At 53.6% G+C, this 19,543-nt stretch overlaps 1 protein-coding gene across 11 annotated transcripts; it reads left to right on the top strand.

Moving 5' to 3' along the window:
* Positions 1-3,308: 3,308 nt before the first annotated feature.
* On the top strand, positions 3,309-19,347 carry ST3GAL4 (ST3 beta-galactoside alpha-2,3-sialyltransferase 4). 11 transcript variants are annotated; one of them, XM_071768864.1, is made up of 13 exons: positions 8,342-8,434; positions 10,206-10,266; positions 15,079-15,169; positions 15,582-15,663; positions 15,949-16,030; positions 16,544-16,624; positions 16,714-16,811; positions 17,110-17,170; positions 17,488-17,583; positions 17,680-17,869; positions 17,955-18,098; positions 18,237-18,380; positions 18,702-19,347. In XM_071768864.1, exons 3-13 carry the CDS (start codon positions 15,137-15,139, stop codon positions 18,786-18,788), a joined length of 1,098 nt encoding a protein of 365 aa, XP_071624965.1. In that variant the 5' UTR covers positions 8,342-8,434; positions 10,206-10,266; positions 15,079-15,136; the 3' UTR covers positions 18,789-19,347. The 11 variants fall into 11 exon arrangements, with proteins under 11 accessions (XP_071624974.1, XP_071624965.1, XP_071624969.1 ...); XM_071768873.1 differs by lacking the exons at positions 8,342-8,434; positions 15,079-15,169 and adding an exon at positions 3,309-3,370 and having other exon boundaries at positions 15,949-16,018; XM_071768868.1 differs by lacking the exon at positions 15,079-15,169 and having other exon boundaries at positions 8,345-8,434.
* The last annotated feature ends 196 nt before the right edge of the window (positions 19,348-19,543 follow it).

Genomic DNA, 19,543 nt, shown 5'->3' with positions numbered 1-19,543 from the left:
CCAGGGTTGTAGCATCCAGTGTTTCACCCATCTCCTCCACCCAAAAGCCAACCTCTGCCACCCAGTGTCAGCCCAAAACTGGGGTGTGGGGCTCTGAGAAAACACTTCATGGAAGGCTTTACAGATTTACCCTTGGGAGTGGGATTGCAGCTTTCCTGGGGCAGGGAGGGGTTTCTTGCTCCAAATAAATGATTTAACCTGAGTCCTCAGCTCTGCTGTGGTCTCAGCTGGAGAGTTATCACCCTGATCATTAGTCAGCTCTAACAAACCAGCTTCAACCAGCTGGTTCAAAAGGACAGCTCTTCCCTGCCCCGGGCTTCTCATGGTTTTACAAGGTTTCTTCAATGTGCTAACTGGAAAAACACACCCTAAAATAAATAGTAATGCTTTTCCTTCTGCCAAGGTGGATGAGATGGGTGATAAATAGAGCAGGAAGGGCTTGGTGGAGGAGCCTCCCCATCCCCTGGGTGGCTTTGCTGCCACTTTCCAGCTCTGCTGAGCTTTTTCTTCCTCCAGTGAGGTCCCAACTTCTTCCTCACTTGCTTGGCTCTTTAAGTGGTCCTCATGTCACAGACTTGGTGGCAGAACCCACTTTTGATGTCCAGAGAGAGTCTGATGTCTTCTATACCAGTGACTTCTGAAAACTTGATGAGCTCTTGCTGCCAGCCAGGGCTCTGGTTTCTCCTCAGCTGGTTACCAGGGACATCATTGCAGGAATCATCTTGCCAGCTTACCCAAGTTACTGACTCCTCTCTCTACTGCCTGGGCTTTGCTTGCTTGTTTGTTTTTTGCTGATGAAGAAGGCAAAAAAAAAAAAAAAGTGATTGATTTCCACATGCAAGTGGCATCATCAGAGCTGCCCGGGGCTTTGTTGGGCTCATCCGATTAATAAATATTCAGGTCAGGCTGTTCCCTGGTGCCTTTTAGCAGCAGGGGAGAGGGAGAGCAGCTGGAGGCAGCCACTTTGCCTTTGATCTTGGCAAAAAATTCAGTCCCTGGTAAGAAAGCTGGGGTAATCTGCTGGGGTGGGGGGTGGTGGTGGTGTGACTTTCCCTCTTCTTTGGGATCCATCATCTCCTGGGTGAAGCTCTGCTGGGGCCAGAGTTGATTTGGGAACTGCTGGGACTGGAGATAAGAAGTGTGGTTTGCTCTCCTCAGCCCTGGGTTTTAAGTCCTTGTGAAAAGTGTTGTTTTTTTTTTTCCCCCCCAGTATCAGAGCATTTTCTATGCCAAGAGGGAGTTTGGTCTCCCTGGGTAAGGGACCTTCACAGTTTTATGTCCCCCACTTGGGGCCAGACCAGGAGTGGTTAAGCAACAGATGGGACCAGCCTGTCACCCAGGAAGCTTCTGAGGTATTAGAAACCCCCCAAACTTTCTTGAAAATAGACTTTTTGAGGGCTGTGACAGGCCATCTGTTCCCACTGGAGGAACAATTTCTCCAGTTTCTGGAGAGACTTCCCAGACCAAGACCCATCTCCTGGGAGCCTGTGATGGGGCTGGAGCTGTTTTGGTGGATCTGTGGCAGGATCTGTGGCCTTCAAAGGTTGTTTTGAGGTGTTGGGGTTGCAGTGTTCCTGGGTTGGGGAAGGTTGAGCCCAAGGTGGTCAGCAGGACAGAGCTGCCTTGTGCTGCCCATGGATCTCCTCATTCTTGTCCCTCTGGAGCAGGGCCCAGGACATCCCCCTCCTCACTGAGGAATAGGTGACATTCACCTGGCTCCTGCTTTGTCCTTGTCAGCCTTTTGGAAGCATTTTGGTAATGGAATCTGGCTGTCTTGGGATGGGAAAACCTTTGAGGAGCAGGAGGATGGTTCTGTTCCTCACCACCACATCATCCAAACCATCTTAGTGATGAGATTTCTGGGGAGGAGGTGGTGGCAGAGCTCCTTGCAGATCAAACAGCCAGGATTTCCCCCTCCTTCTCCCCTTTTTTCTGCCAAGGCAGCAGATGTGTCCCTCCAAAGAACCCCCATAGTTTCTGGTGGGTCTTAAACACATCTGAGCACTGGGAGCTCTTTGGGTCCACCCAAGTTGTCCCTTGGGAGATGGGTTCCCCAGGGTAGGTGTCACCCCATGGGTGGTGCTGTGGATGTCCCCGTGGGGTGCTCACCTTGGCATGGGGTGACCATTGTATCCCCAAACCTCCATCAGCCTCAAGCCACAGCCTGGCATGGAGATCTGGAGCAAACCTTGGGAAGGAACCCAAGAAACCCTAAAAAGGGTCTGAAGATCCTTGGAGCAAATCCCAGCTGCCCCCAGCCCCAGGAGCATCATCTTCAAGCCTAATTCTGGTGTCCTTGCCAGGGGTAAAAGTGCCCCATTCCCTTGTGTCTCACCAGGAAACCCCAGTACGGGGGGAGGGATGAAGCAGAGATGCTCCTAAAATCTTGAGGTGGTCTCTCAGGTCATCCTTGGCAATACCAGAGCCAGCAGCTCAACAGGTATTTGATCAGTTAAGATTTTTTTATCAACTAATAGTGTTACTTTACCAATGAACAGTGTTTTTTATAAATTGTTATTTTAGCAATTAGCAGCAGTTTTTATAAATTCAATTATTTTACCAATTAAGTGTCATTTTACCAATTAATAAGGTTTTAATCAATACAGTTATTTTAGCAGTTAGCCATATTATTTAACCAATTAATAGTGGTTCTTATAAAGTGTTATTTTAGCAATTAGGGGTGGCTTTTACAAACTAAGTGGGCTTTTTAGCAAGTAATTAATAGTGTTTTAATCCTTGTCATCGTTTTAGCAATGAATAGTCTTATTTTAGCAATCAGTGTTATTTTATCAATCAGTATCCCTGGTGGGGGATCCCTTGGTCTTCAAAAGGTTGGTGACCTCCAGGCTCTTCCTTCCCAGCCTGGTAAAGAGGAATAAAACTCAGCTCCCTGGTGCCCCTTCCCCACTTTAAACCCAGCATTAACATCACTCATTACCCCCAAATCGGCAAAAAAACCCAAAAAACCCCAACCCCCCCCTGGAGCAAGCTGTGTGTGTGTGTGTGTGTGTGTGTGAACCCCCAGATATCCTGCGTGGGGAGCTCAACATTTCCAGCCAGCTGCTCCCATTTTGGGGACTGGGATGGCAAAGGGGGGGTTGGAGTTTTTATCCCATCCTCAGAAATTTAGGAGTCGGAAGGGGGGGGGGGGGTAGGGATGGGAAAGAGGGAAGGTGGGGATGGGAAAGGGGGGGTCGGGGGGACCCAAAGCGTGTTCCCGATTCCCGGGATGCTTTTCCCTCCTCCCTCCCGCCCATCCCTGCTCTATGCGCAGGCGTGACCGCCCCTGCCCGCCCAGCCCGGGGCTGACTCGGGCATCCCCCCCCCCAGCATCCTCCTCCAGCTCCCGACCCCCCTTGGCTGCCCCATGGTGAGTCCGAGGGGTCCCACTTGGGTTCCCCCCCCCCCGTGTCCGCGGCTTCTCCCCCTCCTCCATCTCCTCTTCCCTCCCTCCATCCCCTCCCCTTTCCCAAATCCATCCGCCGAGCGGGTTTTCAGCAAAAAAAAGGGCGAGAAAAAAAACCCCGCATAGATTTAATTTTTTTGTAATTATGGGAAGGATTGGTTGGCAGGGCACAGGCAGGGGAGGTGGGAATGGGGGGTCAGAAGGAGCCCCCCCACCCCTGCCTCCCACTCCTGCTTTATTCCTCGTTTTTATTTATTTTAATTATTTTTGTAAGTAATTGGCGTTGAAACGTGAGGAGAAGAAAAGTCGTGTCCGTCCCCTCCCGGGTCTTGCCATTCCTTTCCCACTCCCCTAAGGAAAAACAGACCCTCCCACCCCTGGGAAAATCCATCCTCTGGCATCACCCCCGCCCGTGGGTGCCCCTCAGGGTGGGGAAACACCCCTGGGACCCCCCAGCATCTCCTCGGCTTCTTGTCATGGGTGGGTGCTGCAGGAACACCGGGATGAGGACGGGAAGATCCTTTTGGAGGCCCCGAGAAGGGGGGAACGTGCTCCGTGTCCAGCACTGAGAGGATTTATAGGGCTGGTTTGAAGGTTTTTTTGTATTTTACTTGAACATCCTTGCTGGATGCTTGGTGGTCCCAAAGGGGTAGGGGGGACCTATCCTGGTGGCTCCATCAACACCTTCCCAGGGTCTTGGGTGGGGGACACCCATCAGCCCCCTGGTGTGCACCTTCTCCTGCAGGATGGGCTCATTTCTGGGGGAAAATGAGGGTGTTTGCTCCCCCACCACCACCTCAAGGACTGTGGTGATGGGGTTTGGTTGTGGGGAGCAGAGAACAAAGGGAAAATCTTGGACTGGGAGGTTCTTGTGCTCCTCAGGTTGGAGGGGGGGCAGGAGATGTGGTTGTTGGGTTACTGGAGTGATGCCTGCATGCTTCTGGTGCCCACTGGGTCAGGACTGGGCTGCTGGGCCACCCTGGTCCCCATCTTTTGGTGAGACTTCAGTGAGAACCTCGTGGTGGAGCTTTGGGGGAAACCCAGCTGGATTTTCCTGCTTTCTCCACCGGGCTCTCCCTCCCAGAAGGTGAGGTGAGGAGGCTGCTGGTGGGACAGGGGGATGACCCAGGGGAGGGAAAGGGCTCCAGGCTGATGCCTGCTCTTGAGATGGAGTTTTGGGGTGGGGAATTGGCCATGGGGGGGAGGGGGATGTGTTGAGGCTGCAGTCCTTCGGTGCAATTCCCACCTCATCCCAGAAGATGCCTCCTCCAGCTCCAGTGCTGGCTCCTCTGGTCTTCCAGTCCTGGTTCCTAGTGACATCTCCATCTTCTAACGAACTGGACCTCGTGCTTGGTTATCAGCATCGTTAGAGGGCTGCTTGCTCCACCACCTCCAGCCAAGGATCTCTGAGTTTGGTGTCCACCAGAGCTGGGACCATCCCTCTGGGTTTTTTTTAAGTCCAATTTGAACTCTGGAGCACTCACACTTACATCTCCAGGCCCTGGCCAAGGATCTACTAGGTGTGACAAGGCACCAAATCCCACAAGGATGTGGGCTGAGGGCCCTGAAGATCAGAGGAGGAAGCACCCCTGGGCAGGTAGCTGAAGGGCCGTTCACCATGGAGAGCTGCACCTTGGGTGTCCCCCAGGGCTGGCACCATCCTCTTGGGGTTTTTGAAGTCCATTTTGAACTCTGGAGCAACCACACTTTGTGTGAGACACACCAAGTGTCTCAGAGCTGAGAGTCTTCGTCGCAGCTTTTCCTATCACATTTAAAAAAAAAAAAAATTATTTAATTTAATTTTTTCCTGCTTTTTGTTTGTTTCCTCCTGGCATGAAACTTCACCCACTTCCCTGTGGAAAACCCCATGCCAGGTTGGGGACCCTGGGGTGATGAGGACCCTGGCACCAGCAGTTTGGATTTTGCAGCCAGTGAGGGAAATGATTTGATGCTTTTATGTCGTTCTTTGCAACTTCTGCTTCTCTTTTTTTTTTTTCTTTTTCTTTTTTCTCCTTTTTAACCTCCCCTCTCATGCTCTGACACCTGTGGCTTCTCCTTCCTGCCACCCTCGTGGCTTTGGAGCTTTTTCTAGGAAACCCCTGTATGTTCTTAGGAGGGAAAAGAGGAAAAAAAAAAGCTGAATTTTCGCTCATCTCTTGTGTTTCCAGCTGCTGACCCCTCACATGTGACCAGGGTTGGGCTGGAAAATTGCCTGGGAGGAAGGAGAAAGGGATTTGACCGATGAAGCTGGAGGAGCCCTTCTTCCACCCTGGGTTTGGTGGGGACTTGGTGGGTGCTGGGAGAGGTTTGGGGCTGGCACCGGTCGTGGTTCTTCTCCAGGATGTCTTGGGCTGGTGGACACTGTGTGAGCTGGTGACCAGGGACCAGCAGGAAGGTGGGTAGAAGGTAGCCATGGAGGTGGCCCTGATCCCATGGACTGGAGAGGATTTGGTGTTTGGACTCTTCCTGAGGATGCTCCTGGTGGGATGCAGCTTGGAGGGATGCTTGGAGGTGGGAGCCAGCGGTCCCAGGGGATGGGCCCAGGCTGGTTTAGAGAATGCAGTGCTGGAGGAGGACTCCCCTCCCCACACCACGCCTGCAAAATTGTGCCAACAAAGCCACTCAGACAGCTCTCCTCTCCTTTTTTTTTTTTTTTTTTTTTTTTTTTTTTTTTTTTGTGGTTTTTTTTCTCTATTTACAAATCCAAACCAAGCCAAATCACAAAGCTGCCTCCAGGTAGGACCCAGTGGGAAGCCTCCACCTCGCTTTGTTTTAAAAATATAGATCTGTGCTGATGCTTGAAGATTTTGTTTGGTTTTTTTCCTTTTTTTTTCTGTTTTGTTTTATTTTGCCCTTAATCTTGGTTCTGTGGAGGAGGCTTGAACCTGAGCTCACGCCGTTGGAATTCCTGGGAGAGGCTCCTCACCGCCGATCGCTTCCAGATGCAGCTTCCCTTCCCTCTTCCCTTTGCAAAATGTCTCCTTGCAGCTTCAACCAAGTTTTCCCTGGCCTGGTCCTGCAGCCCCCTCATCTCCAGCAGGGCTTGAAGCATTTTTGGTTTAAACCAGAGCGTGATGCTGGCAGCAAGAGGCTGCAACTGGTGGCCTTGCACAAGCTGGAGCCCCCAGCAGGTTTTGAGCCTCTTGCAACATTTCCATCACATGGTTTGTTGGTTTTTTTTTTATTTTTTATTTTTAATTCTTTTATTCATTTATTTGTTTTTTATTTAATTTTTCTTTTTAACTTTCTTTCCTGTCCTTGGGACCGCTGCTGATGGGGGCAGAGCTTCCCTGAAACCTGCAAAAGGGGGAAACTGAGGCAGGAAAATGCAGGGTGGGGCTTTAATACTTCAAACCTGCTGCTCTGGGGCTTGGGTGCTGTTTGACATCTCTGTGGCAAGCAATAAAATGTCTGTAGAGGTATTAAAATCCCATCCCAGCAGCTTGGTGGCTGTCAGGCTTGTCCATGGTGGGGTGGGATGTGATGGCACTGATGTGGATTTGGACCCGCCCAGGGGAAAAATGGGGTGAAAATGAGAAATAAAGTTGGGAAAAAATGCTGAAAGGAGGGGATGCAGGAGTGAAAACAATGAGGATGAGGTGGCAAAGGGGTTTAGGGGTTAAATGTGATGCAAAGTGGAGAGCAGGGCTCCAGGAATGGAGCCAAAAAAGCTTGGGAAGTTCTCAAGCCCATCCCTGGGCGATAACCAGCACTGCTTGGAAACAAAAAATAGAAGGAAAAGAAAAAAAATAATGACAAAGAAGAGTCTGTTTGGCAGAATCAGGCTGAACAGGTCCCCTCCCTGCCCAGGGCTTGGGAACAAGTTCTGGCATTTGGGGTGGGGGGTGCCCAAGAGCCCATCTTTCAAAGCATATTATTTATTCAACAAAAAAATAGGATTCAGCCTCAAAAACAGCCCCTCTGGCTCATTTCTCCCCCCTTTATTTAGTTTTTTTTTTTTTAATAGCAGGGTGTTGGCAGCTTTTGGACCAGGCAGCTGCTTTTTCAGCTGATTTTACCCCAAAAATCAGGCTGGGCACAAGGATTTGGGGTTGTTCCTGGGCAGAGGGAGTTAAAAACCCTTCCAGCCCCCGATGGAAAATTCAGTTTTTCTCAATCTTCATGGTCCTACAGCAGCTTGGTCTTGCTGGGTCCCTTTGCTGCCTAATTAACAAAGTCACTGCTTAATTCCAAGGGCATTTACAAGTTAAATTGACAGATTATCTGCATTATGCAAACTCATCTTGAAATCTTAATTATTTATTTGCCTGTCTCGCCTAAATGCACTGGAGGATGCTGTTCCCTTGGCAGTTTTGCTACAAAAAACCTCCATATAAGCTATTTTCTAAGTCTGGTGAACACCCCACGCTTGGAAACTGGGGATTTTGTGTGTGTGTGTGTGTTTTTACTGCTGTTGGTTTGCTCTTTTTTTTTTTTTTTTATTTAGGGGGGTGGGTTTGTTATGGGAGGTTTGGCTTTTAATAGCAGGCGTTGTATTTTTAGGTTGCTTCAGATAATCCTGGCTTGGCTGGGATAGCTTGGCTTTTTTCCTCCCATTTCTGGGGATTTAAGATGAAAAAAAAAAGTGTAATAGGTTTAATAAATTATTGAGTTAGAGGGGGGGAAAAATAATAATTATTTAGCCTGTAGGGTTCGGGTTCTGCTCAGTGGCCAAGGAGCAGCCGAGGGTTGAGGATGAAGAGGGAAAATGAGAAAGAAAATAATCCACTCCCATGCCAAAATTCCCCCCCAAAGGAAGCTTGGGAAGGGATTTTTGGATTCTTTTCCCCAAAATACCTGCCCAGGGAATAAAATCCCGAGGTGATAAGGATCAGGCTGACGTGAGGGATGTGCCAGGCTTGGAAACACCTGGCTGCTGCCAAGGAGGGATGTTTCTCCAGAGGAGGATGAGCTCACCTGGATTTTATTCCCCTCCCTCTTGCTCTCTCTCCTCCCCTTGGGAAGGGATTTGTAGGAAGGGAGACGGCGATGGAGCAGTGCTGGAGGGTCACGGGTGCTGTGCTTCAGGTCTGGCTCCAAATCCCCCTCCTTTTCCTTTTTTTAACAGGGGAGGATGATGGGTGAGGGAGGGATTTGGTGGCTCATCCATCTCTCTGCAAGTCCCCAAAATGCTCTCCCCCAGGGACACCTTCAAAGGGTGGGGTTTATCTTGCATAGGATGGAATATCTATCTTGCATAGATATTCATTTATCTTGAATAGGAAAAAAAAAAAACCCAAACCAAACCACTGGGTTTTGGTTTCTTGCCACCCTGAGCCATCGGACATCCTGGGGGGGACGTGGGGATGGTGGGCAGAGCACCAAGTATCTTTCTTCCCCCACTCCTTAAATTTAGAAATAAATATTTAAATGCAGCTGGCAGGGAGGAGGGGAAAGGTGGCCAGGTTTCCAGGGAGGAAAAAGAGCAAAATCCAGACTTTCTGAGGGCTTCAGGATGTTCTTTCCTGCTGGAATCAGCTGCCAGACAGGGAGAGCCACTACCAGCTCTTGACTCGCTCAACACCTGAACCACACTGGGTTTTTTTTTCTGGACCTTGGGCTAGGAAACCATCCTGGGCAGACTGGGAATGCTCCTGGATCTTCCAGTCGAGCTGGAAAGCCCAGCTCCAGGCAAGAGCTCAGATCGTTCCTCCTGGGGCCCAGGTGCTTTTAAGGGATCTCCTGCTCATCTTGGGAGGGTTGGGGACATCTCCTTGCCCCCCTCTGAGCATCCTTCTCCTTCCTTCATCCTTCTCCTCCTCCTCAGGGGCTGGTGTTGGGCCATGAAAGCTTTAGCAGGAGCTCCCCAGGGAAAGTTTGACCCTGTCAGGAATCCTATAACTGGATGCTCAAAACAGAAAGGCTCCTCAGCAGCCCCCACGTTGGGTTTTCTGGTGGATTCAGGACCCTGCTGCAGGAAGGGAAATTCTTTGGGGGTCTCTTGCAGCCCTCAGCTGCTTTGGCTGCTGCTTTCCCCCAGCCCCCTGGTTTCATAACCCCCAGCTGAGGAAATGCAGGTGTAGAAAAAAGCAGAGCTGGAGGAGGGAGGTGGTGGGACCAGGATGGAGCCATCCCTCATCCAGGGGGAGCCAAACCCTGGGGGGGAGGCACCCAGTGAAAAATGAAGGGGGCATTAAGGTGCCTTGGGGGAGGGCTTTTAAACTCCAGGTTAAAAACTCCAGGTTTTGGATTTTTTGGGGGGCAGTCTGGGACTCCCCCCACCCACCCTGTCCATCCCAGCAGCTGTGTTCCCCCTCCAGCTGAGGAGTTGGGGTGATCAAGCTGGATGCAGAGCAGCTTTTCTTGGGAGGCTTCAGCCCTGCCTGGGGGTACATCAGGAGGATTTTGCCTCCCAAGGTTTTTTCCCCTGGGTGGTGGCATCTCAGCAGGGTTTCTCCTTCAAGTTTTTTGTGGATTGCTGCTGGTGAAGTGGAATTAAGGGGGGCTTCTCCAGGTGGGATGGCAGGAGAATTGCAGAGGTGAGCGGGGCTGGGACCACCTTTCCCTGGGACCTGCTTCCTCTGAGGCACAGGGAAGTATTTGGGTGGCAAAAGGGGGAACCTGTGGCCAGGTTTTGGCACCAAACCATTGCACCCTCCTCCTTAAAAGCAGCTGGAAGGCGGGCACTGCTGGGGCTGGGTGGCTTTCTGGGGAGCACAGATATCTTCTGGAGACCTCCTGTTGGCTCCTCATCAGTGCTGCCCCGCATCAGGGTCCTCTCAAGGGGAATGGTTTCCCTCACCAGTTGCTGGAGCCCTTGAGGATGTTGGGTTTTTACCTTTTTTTTCCTGTTTTCCAGGGGAAGAGAGAATGGGCTCGTAGATCCCACCCAGCTCCTGCCTGGCCCAAGAGGACGGACCGTAAGTAGCTGTCACCTCTTGCCAGCTCCTTTTCACCCTTCAGCCTCTCCCCCACTGCTGGGAGTGCTGGAAAATGCTGGGAATGCTGCCCTGGCCTTGAGCAGCCTCCTCCTGGAGTGGCTGAGGGGGCTGGAGAAGGTTGGGGATGCCAAGTAGAAGAGTGAGTTGTTCGGTGGACATTTCTGGATAATTTTGGATATTCTGTGGATTATTTTTTTTTTGATATTTTGTGGATGTTTCTTGATAATTTTCATGATATTTTCTGGGATATTTTCCTTCATGGTCAGAGAAAAAGGCAGGGGCAGGGGTTCAGAAATCCATCTGCTTTCTTCACCCCGAGGTTTTTTGGTCTGGAGGGAGTGCAGGGTGGGGTCCCCCCTGGGTGTTCCGTTGGGGCAGAGCAGGAGGAAACCACCGGAAAACCGCGGGGCCGTCGCCATGCCGGGAGTTAAGGTGGCACTTTGAAGATGGGCAGGTGGCTTTGGAGCCCTGGAAAAGGGAACACCTGGAGTTAAAAGCTGCTATTTGAACTTGAATCACTTAATTTCCCATCCGGGTTCTCTGGGGGGGTCGTGTTTTGGGACACACACACACACAGTGAGCCCCATGAGTTGCGTTGCCGATGCCACCGTTGCCCCGCGTCCCCAAGGATGGGGTTAACGTGGCAACGAGGTGACCAAGGTGGCAATGAAATGGCTGAGGTGGCAAGTGGGGACCAGCCAGGGCAGGGAGGAAGAGGGGAGGTGTCTGGATCCACCCTGATCCCACGGCTGTAACCAGGTGCCCACCCTCAGCTGGTGAGCAGGGGGTTGTCCCCCCCCATGGGTGGCTCACTTCTCCAGCAGCTCAGGCAGTGGAAGAGGTTTGATTTTCTGTTTTTCAAGCCTATTTAACATAATTAATAATCTATAACCTCTAATAACATGGGTGAACACACCCAGGAAGAGCCCTGAGTTCCTGGGGTCACCCTGGAGGCTTTGGGTGCACCCATGCAGCTGGGATTTTGGGGCTGTGGGAAGGGGGTTGGAGCCCATCCTTTTGGTTTTTCTGCTGCAAGGATTCCATTAAAAAAACCCAAACTAAAAAAAAGAGGAGAGGCTGGGTGGGATTAGAGCTCCTGGAGCCACCATCCTGGGGTGATTTGGGGTTTGTGCCTGCATGGAAGGACTCATTCCCCCTCCCCCCCCCCCAGCATCTCCATCCTTCCCCCAGCACCCTTGGTGTTCCCAGCACCCCAATCCCTGTTCCTGGTCAGAACAAAACCAAACTGAGCCCCTGAGCAGCTTGGGGTGGGGGCACCCAGGGTGGGGGAACTCTGGGTGCCAGGATGAGGAGTTTGGGTCCCTCTGAAGCTCTGCCAAGCCCCTTGGCCACCTCCCAGGTTGAGATGAGGCTCCAGCACATGCTGGTGGTGCCAGGGAAGGATGGGGCTGAGGTGGTGGTGGTGGGGAACCAGGTTCCTCTGGTGATCCCATCCCTGCTGAGGGGAGGAAAGGGGCTGGGGGGGGTGCTGAGGAGATGGAGTGGTCCTCAGGGGTGGGGTGGTGGGATGAGAGGGGATGGGATGAGAGGAGATGGGATGGGATGAGATGGTGGGGTGGGACGAGTGGAGCATGGGAGCAGTGTCCACCTTGTTTTTCCCAAAGCCATGGGTTACCATGGCAATGGAAGAGCACCAAGAGGTGGGGATATGGGAAGGGGCTCCTGCGAGGTCATCCCTGAAGCAGGAAGGGCTGTGCCATGAGGTGGCATCTCCCAGGGGTTTTCCTTTGGCTGTGGTGGAACTGGGTGGGGAAATTCCCATTGTGGATCTGAAGGAGGTGGGAAAGCTCATTGAGGAGCTGAGGGGCTTGGGAGGCATTTCTGGGGGAGAGGTTCAGCCCGGGGGGCAGTTTGGGTGCTCAGCATCAGAGAGGGGATTGTTTGGATGCTGCTTCCAAGTGTGGGGAGCTGAATCCACCTGGGACTTTCCCCTCAGCTCCAGGGCTGGGTGGGGGAGGAGATGGCCTGGACTGAACCCACCAGAGCAGAGGGGGAGGAAGGGATGGGTCCCAGCAGGACTGGGATGCTGTAGTGGCACCAGGGGTGCTCTTGGTGTAGTACCAAGGGTGCTGCTGGTGGGATTGGGGATGGAGTTTGTGTCACCAGGGATGCAGCTGATGGCACTGGGTTTGCTGTTGGTGGCACCAGGGACGCAGTGGTGGCAGCAGAGGTGCCATTGGTGGCACTGGGCTTGCCGTTGGTGGCACCAGGGTTGCCGTTGGTGGGATTGGGGATGCAGTGGTGGCACCAGGGGTACTGTTGTGGCACCAGGGGTGCTGTTGTGGCACCAGGAATGCTGTCGGTGGCAGCAGGGATGCAGTGGTAGCAGCAGAGGTGCAGTGCTGGCAGCAGAGATGCCATTGGTGGCACCAGGAATGCTGTTGGTGGGATTGGAGATGGTGGCACCAAGGATCCTTTTGGTGGCACTGGGCTTGCCATTGGTGGCACTAGGGGTGCTGTTGGTGGCACCAGGGATGCAGTGGTGGCAGCAGAGGACACATTGGTGGCAGCAGAGATGCACTGCTAGCAGCAGAGAGGCCATTGGTGGCACCAGAAGTTCTGTTGGTGGCACCAGAAGGTTCCGTTGGTGGCACCAGGAGTTCCATTGGTGGCACCAGAGGTGCTGTTGGTGGCACCAGGAGCTCCGTTGGTGGCACCAGAAGGTTCTGTTGGTGGCACCAGAGGTACCGTTGGTGGCACCAGGAGTTCCATTGGTGGCACCAGGAGTTCTGTTGGTGGCACCAGCGGTGCTGTTGGTGGCACCAGGAGTTCCGTTGGTGGCACCAGAGGTTCCGTTGGTGGCACCAGGAGTTCCGTTGGTGGCACCAGAAGGTTCTGTTGGTGGCACCAGAGGTGCTGTTGGTGGCACCACGAATTCCGTTGGTGGCACCAGGAGTTCCGTTGGTGGCACCAGGAATTCCGTTGGTGGCACCAGGAATTCCGTTGGTGGCACCAGGAGTTCCATTGGTGGCACCAGGAGTTCCGTTGGTGGCACCAGGAATTCCGTTGGTGGCACCAGGAGTTCCGTTGGTGGCACCAGGAGTTCCGTTGGTGGCACCAGAGGTGCTGTTGGTGGCACTGGGTTTGCCGTTGGTGGCACCAGGAGTTCCGTTGGTGGCACCAGAGGTTCTGTTGGTGGCACCAGGAGTTCCGTTGGTGGCACCAGGAGTTCCATTGGTGGCACCAGGAGTTCCGTTGGTGGCACCAGAGGTGCTGTTGGTGGCACTGGGTTTGCCGTTGGTGGCACCAGGAAGGCTTCAGGTGCTGCAGGTGCTGCCGGGCTGGGTCTGGGGGTGCAGCAGGGCCCAGCAGGGCTCTTGAGGCCACCGTGGAGGTGACCTTGGGGCTGCTCAGCCCTTGCTGAGCTGGGTGGTGGCTGTGTCAGGAGGCAGCTGGTGGGGCATTGGCCGAGGTCCCGGGGTCGGGGCAGCCCTGGGTGTGCTCTGGGTTTGTTCCACATTTCCCAAACGCTTCACTACCCCTGAATTGTCCACAGGTTATTCTAAGTGTTTGGCTTAGGTATGTGATCTGCTCTCCTGTGGGGACAAGCCTGGGGAGAAACAAAAAAAACAATACTCATGAAAAACCTTCAGAGAGAAAAAAAAAATTAGTAATATTTAAAGAAGAAGAAGAAGAAGAAAAAAAAGGTGGTGTGGAACATCAAGGAGCAGGGAGAGGGGGTTCTTCTGGGACCCTGGAGCTGCAGGAAGGGCTTGGAGTTGGGGTGGTTTGGCCCCACAGGGGAGAGCTGGGAGGGTGGACTTGGTGTTAAATTGGGGTGCTGAAGCCCAGCAGCACCCCAGCCCTGGGGGAACAGGGTGGGGTTGGGCCCCTCAGGTGGCGCTTTTCAGATTTCTCCTTGGGGACTTTTTGCTAGGCAAAAAAACCCCCAGAACTCCAGCAGCTGCTTCCTAAGAGTCCCTTCCTTCTGTTTTTCTCCCCAATTAAAGAGGGCTCATCCCTCCCCCCAGCAGCTGCTCCCTCCCTGGAGGGATTCCCAGAGCCAGGAATTGGAATGGTGGATCTTGGGGGGGGAGGTGGGGGCCATGTTGAAGCCTTTTCCTGGGGTCTCCAGGTGATGGTGGGAGCCCATGTCCCACCACCACGTCCCCATCCCTCTCCCCGTCCTTCTCCCTCACCATCAGACACCGTTTTCTGTCCTTCCTCTCTCCATTGCTTTCAGGGTGGTTTAATTATCTTTAATTACCTTTCCTTTTCCTTTTTTGCTAATTAATTGCCCTCCCCACCCATCTAATTTTCTCCACGGTGAGGGGAAAGGGAAGAGCCTGGCTCTCTGGTCCCATTTCTCCTCTTTCTTGACCTGTTTTAACCCCAAAGCCACGACTCTTGACTTGTTTTTGAGCAGGTGAGGACGTGGCAGGTGTCCTCTTGGTTAGGCAGGGTGGGGTGCTGAGGTGAGTGCTCCCGACCCAAATAAGGTGACTAATCCCTCACGAGCAGGATATCATCACCCAGCCCCACCTTTCCTCTTGGTTGGGTGTTCAGCACTTCCTGACCTCCTCCTCCTCTTCTGAGACGTGGCAGGTTGGGAGTCAGGAGCTTGGTTTTGAGGGCGGCAAAACCAAACTCAACTTAAAGCTGGGTTTAGAGAAGGAGCAAACCTTGAGGAGCAGAGGGTGCTCCCCTCTCATCCCCCCCAAAAAAAAAACCCTCAAAACCTTCTCCCACTTGGTAAGTTGATTTTTTCCACCCTCGCCATGGGGATGCCAGGGCTGGCTCCAACCTGGGCTTTTTGCTGCCTTGTTCCAGGTTGTGGAGGAAAGAGAAAGTCACCCTGTTGGCCCAAAAAGCTCTTTTTGTCCCCGGGATGGTTGACTCAAGGGCCTTGGAGGTTTCCCAAGTATGTGATGCTCTTTCCTTCCATCTCCTTCAGCTGCCACTGGGCTTGGTGGTGGCACCTGCAGCTTCAGACACGCGGTGACTTGTGCTGGTTGGATGTTGGGCTTAAAAAAAAACCCTCCAGGTCATCACCATGGCCTCTTTTTTCTTCTTGAATTCTCTTCTTTAATTCCTTTTGTTTGATTTTTCTCCTGTGTGACATTGAACCCCCCCAGGAAGCGCTCACTGGGCTTTGAGCAGCTCCAAGTCCAACCTTTGGTGGCTGCAGGGTGGAGAAATGGGAATAAATCCTCTGGGGAATTAATTTGAAAATAAACTCCCCTCTAAGTTGAGGTGTTTTTTTTGGGGGGGGGAGGATATTTGATGGAGTTTGGACCTCAGGAGATCTTTTTTCCCTTCTTGTCCCTCTCCAGGTGACTGGCGGCAGCCGCGATGAGAGCTCCGGCCCTCGCCTGATGCCTCCTCCTCTGCTGATGAAAATGATCAACAAGTCTCGTGAGTCCCACCAAGGGGGGTTGGGTGGCTCTTGGCTCCCTCTTTCCAAGCACAGATGATGGGGATCCCAGGGTGGGTTCCAGTTGGAAAATTCGGGCGACGGTGCCTGGCTGTGACTCTGGGTGGTGACTTAATGGCTGTTGGGGTCTTTGAACCTCGGGCACCCGGGTTTTGGGGTCAAAATCCCCCCAGGGATCTTAATAATGGTGATGATTAAATTATCCTGATTATTGATGGTGGTTTTCTTTCCCCTCCCCCCTCCGCTATCCCTCTCTGGGCACACAGGAGGGAAGCTCCTTGGGGTGCTGGCGTTGTTTCTGGTGATGGTTTGGTACTCGCTCTACCGGGAAGACAGGTACATACGGCTGTGAGTGGCTTTTGGTGACATTTAAGGGACCTCCTGCCCTTCCCTTCACTCTCCTCCCTCCCAGCCCACCCAGGGACACCAGATTCTGGGGGACTGGGGAGGTGGCAGCATCCTTGGTTGGAGGGGGGGACATGAAGAGGACACAGGGGGGGACAGAAGGGTTGGCAGGTGGGCTCTGCAGGAGTTCCGGCAAACAGCTGAATTCCAAGCCTGGGAGAAAGGGAAAAAAAAGCCTCTTCATGGGGAAAGAGGAGAGTTGGATGAGCAGAGCAAGAGAGACCTCTTCTGATGCCAGGCTGCAAGGCCAGCTGGTAAATCCCCAAAGCAAAGCTCAGCTTAAATCTGGTGGTCACCAAAATCCCACCGATGGGTTGAGTTCCACCACAGACATGAAAATCCCACCGTGGTTTGAATCCCACCATGGTGATTCCACCCCCCTGTTGCAGAAGAGGGTCACAGAAGAGCAGCCATGATGATGATGATGATTATTAATAATTTTTTCACCTCTTCCAGCTTTTATTTCCCTGTACAAGAAAACAAGACCACGTGTGCCATGGGGGAGGTGGAGAAGAAAGCGGCGCAGCTGATCGGGAAGTGAGTCTGGGGGGTGGGGACACAGAGCCAGGCCCCCTCCCCCTGCTCTTCCCTCCTCTTCCTCTCACTGTCCCTTTCCTCCCTCACAGCTACACAAGGGACCACCCCCTCTTCTTGCAGATGAAGGACTATTTTTGGGTGAAGAACCCATCGCCCTATGAGCTGCCCTATGGCACCAAAGGCAGTGGTAAGCCCTGGGGGATCTCTCTGTCCATCTTCCTTCTCTTCCCTGGGGGGGGGTGGGGGGGAGGTGTTTCAACTCATCTCTACCTAAAACCAGAATTTTTGGGGCTGCTTTTCTGTTTTTTACTCCTCCTCATCTGCTTGGTTGCCTGGTTTTTAGATACTTGGGTGCTCCTGGTGGCCATCAGTGGGTTGATGGTGGGCCAGGCTTTATGTAGCCCCAGTGTAGGATTATCTGCCTTGGTTTTGGGTTGGAAGGGATGGGCAGGAGCTGCCTGCCTCACCTGCTCCTCACTTTGCAGAAGATGTCCTCCTGCGCCTCTTGGCCATCACCCGCTACTCCCTGCCAGAGAGCATCCAGAGGTAACCCTGGGGTGGGTGTGGGGCCTTTTCTCTCTTTCTCTTCATGGGTGGGGGGATGGAATTTTGGATGTTGTGGGTTTGGACACACCAGGCTTTGCAACCCATAGGGAAATTTGTAGAGTGGACAATGCCAGGTTAAATGCCCACCTGTGGGGTTCAAACCCACCTTTGGGGTTAAGGAAGCTTTGTAGAGCGGACACCGTGGGGTTGAGGTCCACTCTTTGGGGTTAAGGAAGCTTTGTAGGGTGGACAGACCTCAGGGTTAAAACTGCCTGGGTTCTGAGCAGTCTGGTTGACCTGGAGCTTTCCTCTGACAGCCTGAAGTGCCGGAGGTGCGCGGTGGTGGGCAACGGCCACCGGCTCCGCAACAGCTCCATGGGGGAGACCATCAACACCTATGATGTTGTGATCAGGTATCTGCCCGAGTCCTGGTGAGCCTTTCCCCAGCTCCACCTCCCCGTGGCCTTGGCACCTCTGATGTCCCCTGTGTGTGTGTGTCCCCTGCCAAGGTTAAACAATGCCCCGGTCCATGGCTATGAGCAGGATGTGGGCTCCAAGACCACCATGAGGCTCTTCTACCCCGAGTCTGCCCACTTCAACCCCCAGATGGAGAACAACCCCGACACCTTGCTGGTCCTGGTGCCCTTCAAGCCCATGGACTTCCAGTGGATGGAGGCCATCCTCAATGACAAGAAGAGGGTGAGCGTGGAGGGGAACGAGGGGAGGTCCTGGGGACTTCACCTCTCTTGTTGGGGCACCCCTGGACATCTCCAACCTCTGGCAGGTTCGGAAGGGCTTTTGGAAGCAGCCCCCACTCATCTGGGATGCCAACCCCGAGCGTGTGCGTGTCCTCAACCCATACTACATGGAGGTCACTGCTGCTAAACTGCTCAACCTCCCCATGAAGCAGCCACGGAAGGTCAAACAGGTAAGAGGTGTGGAGATGGCCAACCACCCTGCTGCCCTCCATCAAGAAGGTTGCTGTCCTCCTTGCAGGCTCACTCCCTGCAGCTTGCTGAAGGCCCGTGGGCTCTTCATGGCTTCCTCCCCACCTCTCTCTCTCCAGAAGCCCACCACAGGGTTGTTGGCCATCACCTTGGCACTGCATTTCTGTGACCTGGTGCACATCGCGGGCTTTGGCTACCCTGACTCTGCCAACAAGAAGCAAACCATCCACTACTACGAGCAGATCACACTCAAGTCCATGGCAGTGAGTATCTCCCCCTGCTTCTGTCCATGTTTCTATTTCTCCTCCAGGATGGAGGCTTGGGCACTGTTTGGGTGGTGCTGAGGGCTGCAGGAGGTTCTCCCCACGGGTGCACCTTCCACCTTGGTGTGGTCACCACCCGACTTCTCCCCATTGCCCAACATCTTGGTGTGGGCATGGTGGGAGGTTGGATGCAGTTGATGGAGGGGGTGGGCTCCTCACTTCAGGTGTGGGATCAACCCCCAGTGCTGCTGGGGGTGGTCGAGGAGGGAGGGGGGACACAAGGCCGAGCTCTGGTGTCACCCCTGTGTCCCCACCTCACAGGCGTCGGAGCACAACGTCTCACACGAGGCCGTGGCCATCAAGAAGATGCTGGAGCTGGGGCTGGTCAAGAACCTCACCTATTTCTGAGGGACACACCAGGACAGCCTCCCCCCCTCTTTGCCCAAGGAGGGGTCACCTCACCCTGGCACAATTGGGAGCACTGGGGCCACGCTGGGCCGCGGCTCCCACGGGGGGTTTGGGGGGCGCAGGGAGCCCCCCTGGTTCCTCCTGCAGCTCCCCAGGACCTGGGGGGGGGGTTGTGTGTGGGGGTGTGTTTGGGGTCCTCCCAGCAGGTCTGGGGGGAAGGAGGGGCCCCCCTTGGGGTTTTCCTCCAAACTGGGACGAGGGCCCCATGCAGGGGCTGATTTTTTGGGGGGGGTCCAGGAGCACCCCAGGGAGCTGGAGCCTCAGGGTGGGGTTCATCCCCTCCCTACCCTGGGCCCACCCCAAAATATTTAATTCCCTTTTTTTATTTTCTACTGGTTTTTACTGGGTGGCCCCGTCCCGTGGCGCTGGCGCGGGGGCTCGGACCCCCTGGGTGTCACCTGGGGGGCGTGGGGACACTTTGGGGCTTGGGGGTTGAGGGGACACACGCACACAGAGGAGTTGATTTAATTAATTTAAATTTTATTTATGGTGCAGCCTCCGGGTGCCTCCCACTGCTCTTGGGGCTGGGGGGGCTGTCCCAGCACTGCCACCACGCCAGGGCCACTTGTCCCCAAGCCTGGCCCTGTGGCCCCACGTCCCTGTGTCCACATCTCCCCAACTGTCCCTGGATCTGTGTCCCCATCTGTCACTGTGTCATGTCCCCAAGTGTACTTGTGCCATGTCCTTTCAGCTGT

The sequence above is a fragment of the Heliangelus exortis genome, chromosome 26, assembly GCF_036169615.1.
Source record: "Heliangelus exortis chromosome 26, bHelExo1.hap1, whole genome shotgun sequence".
NCBI classification, from domain to species: domain Eukaryota; kingdom Metazoa; phylum Chordata; class Aves; order Apodiformes; family Trochilidae; genus Heliangelus; species Heliangelus exortis.
Note: the sequence above shows the minus strand (reverse complement) of the source record. Positions and strands in the feature narration are given on the sequence as shown.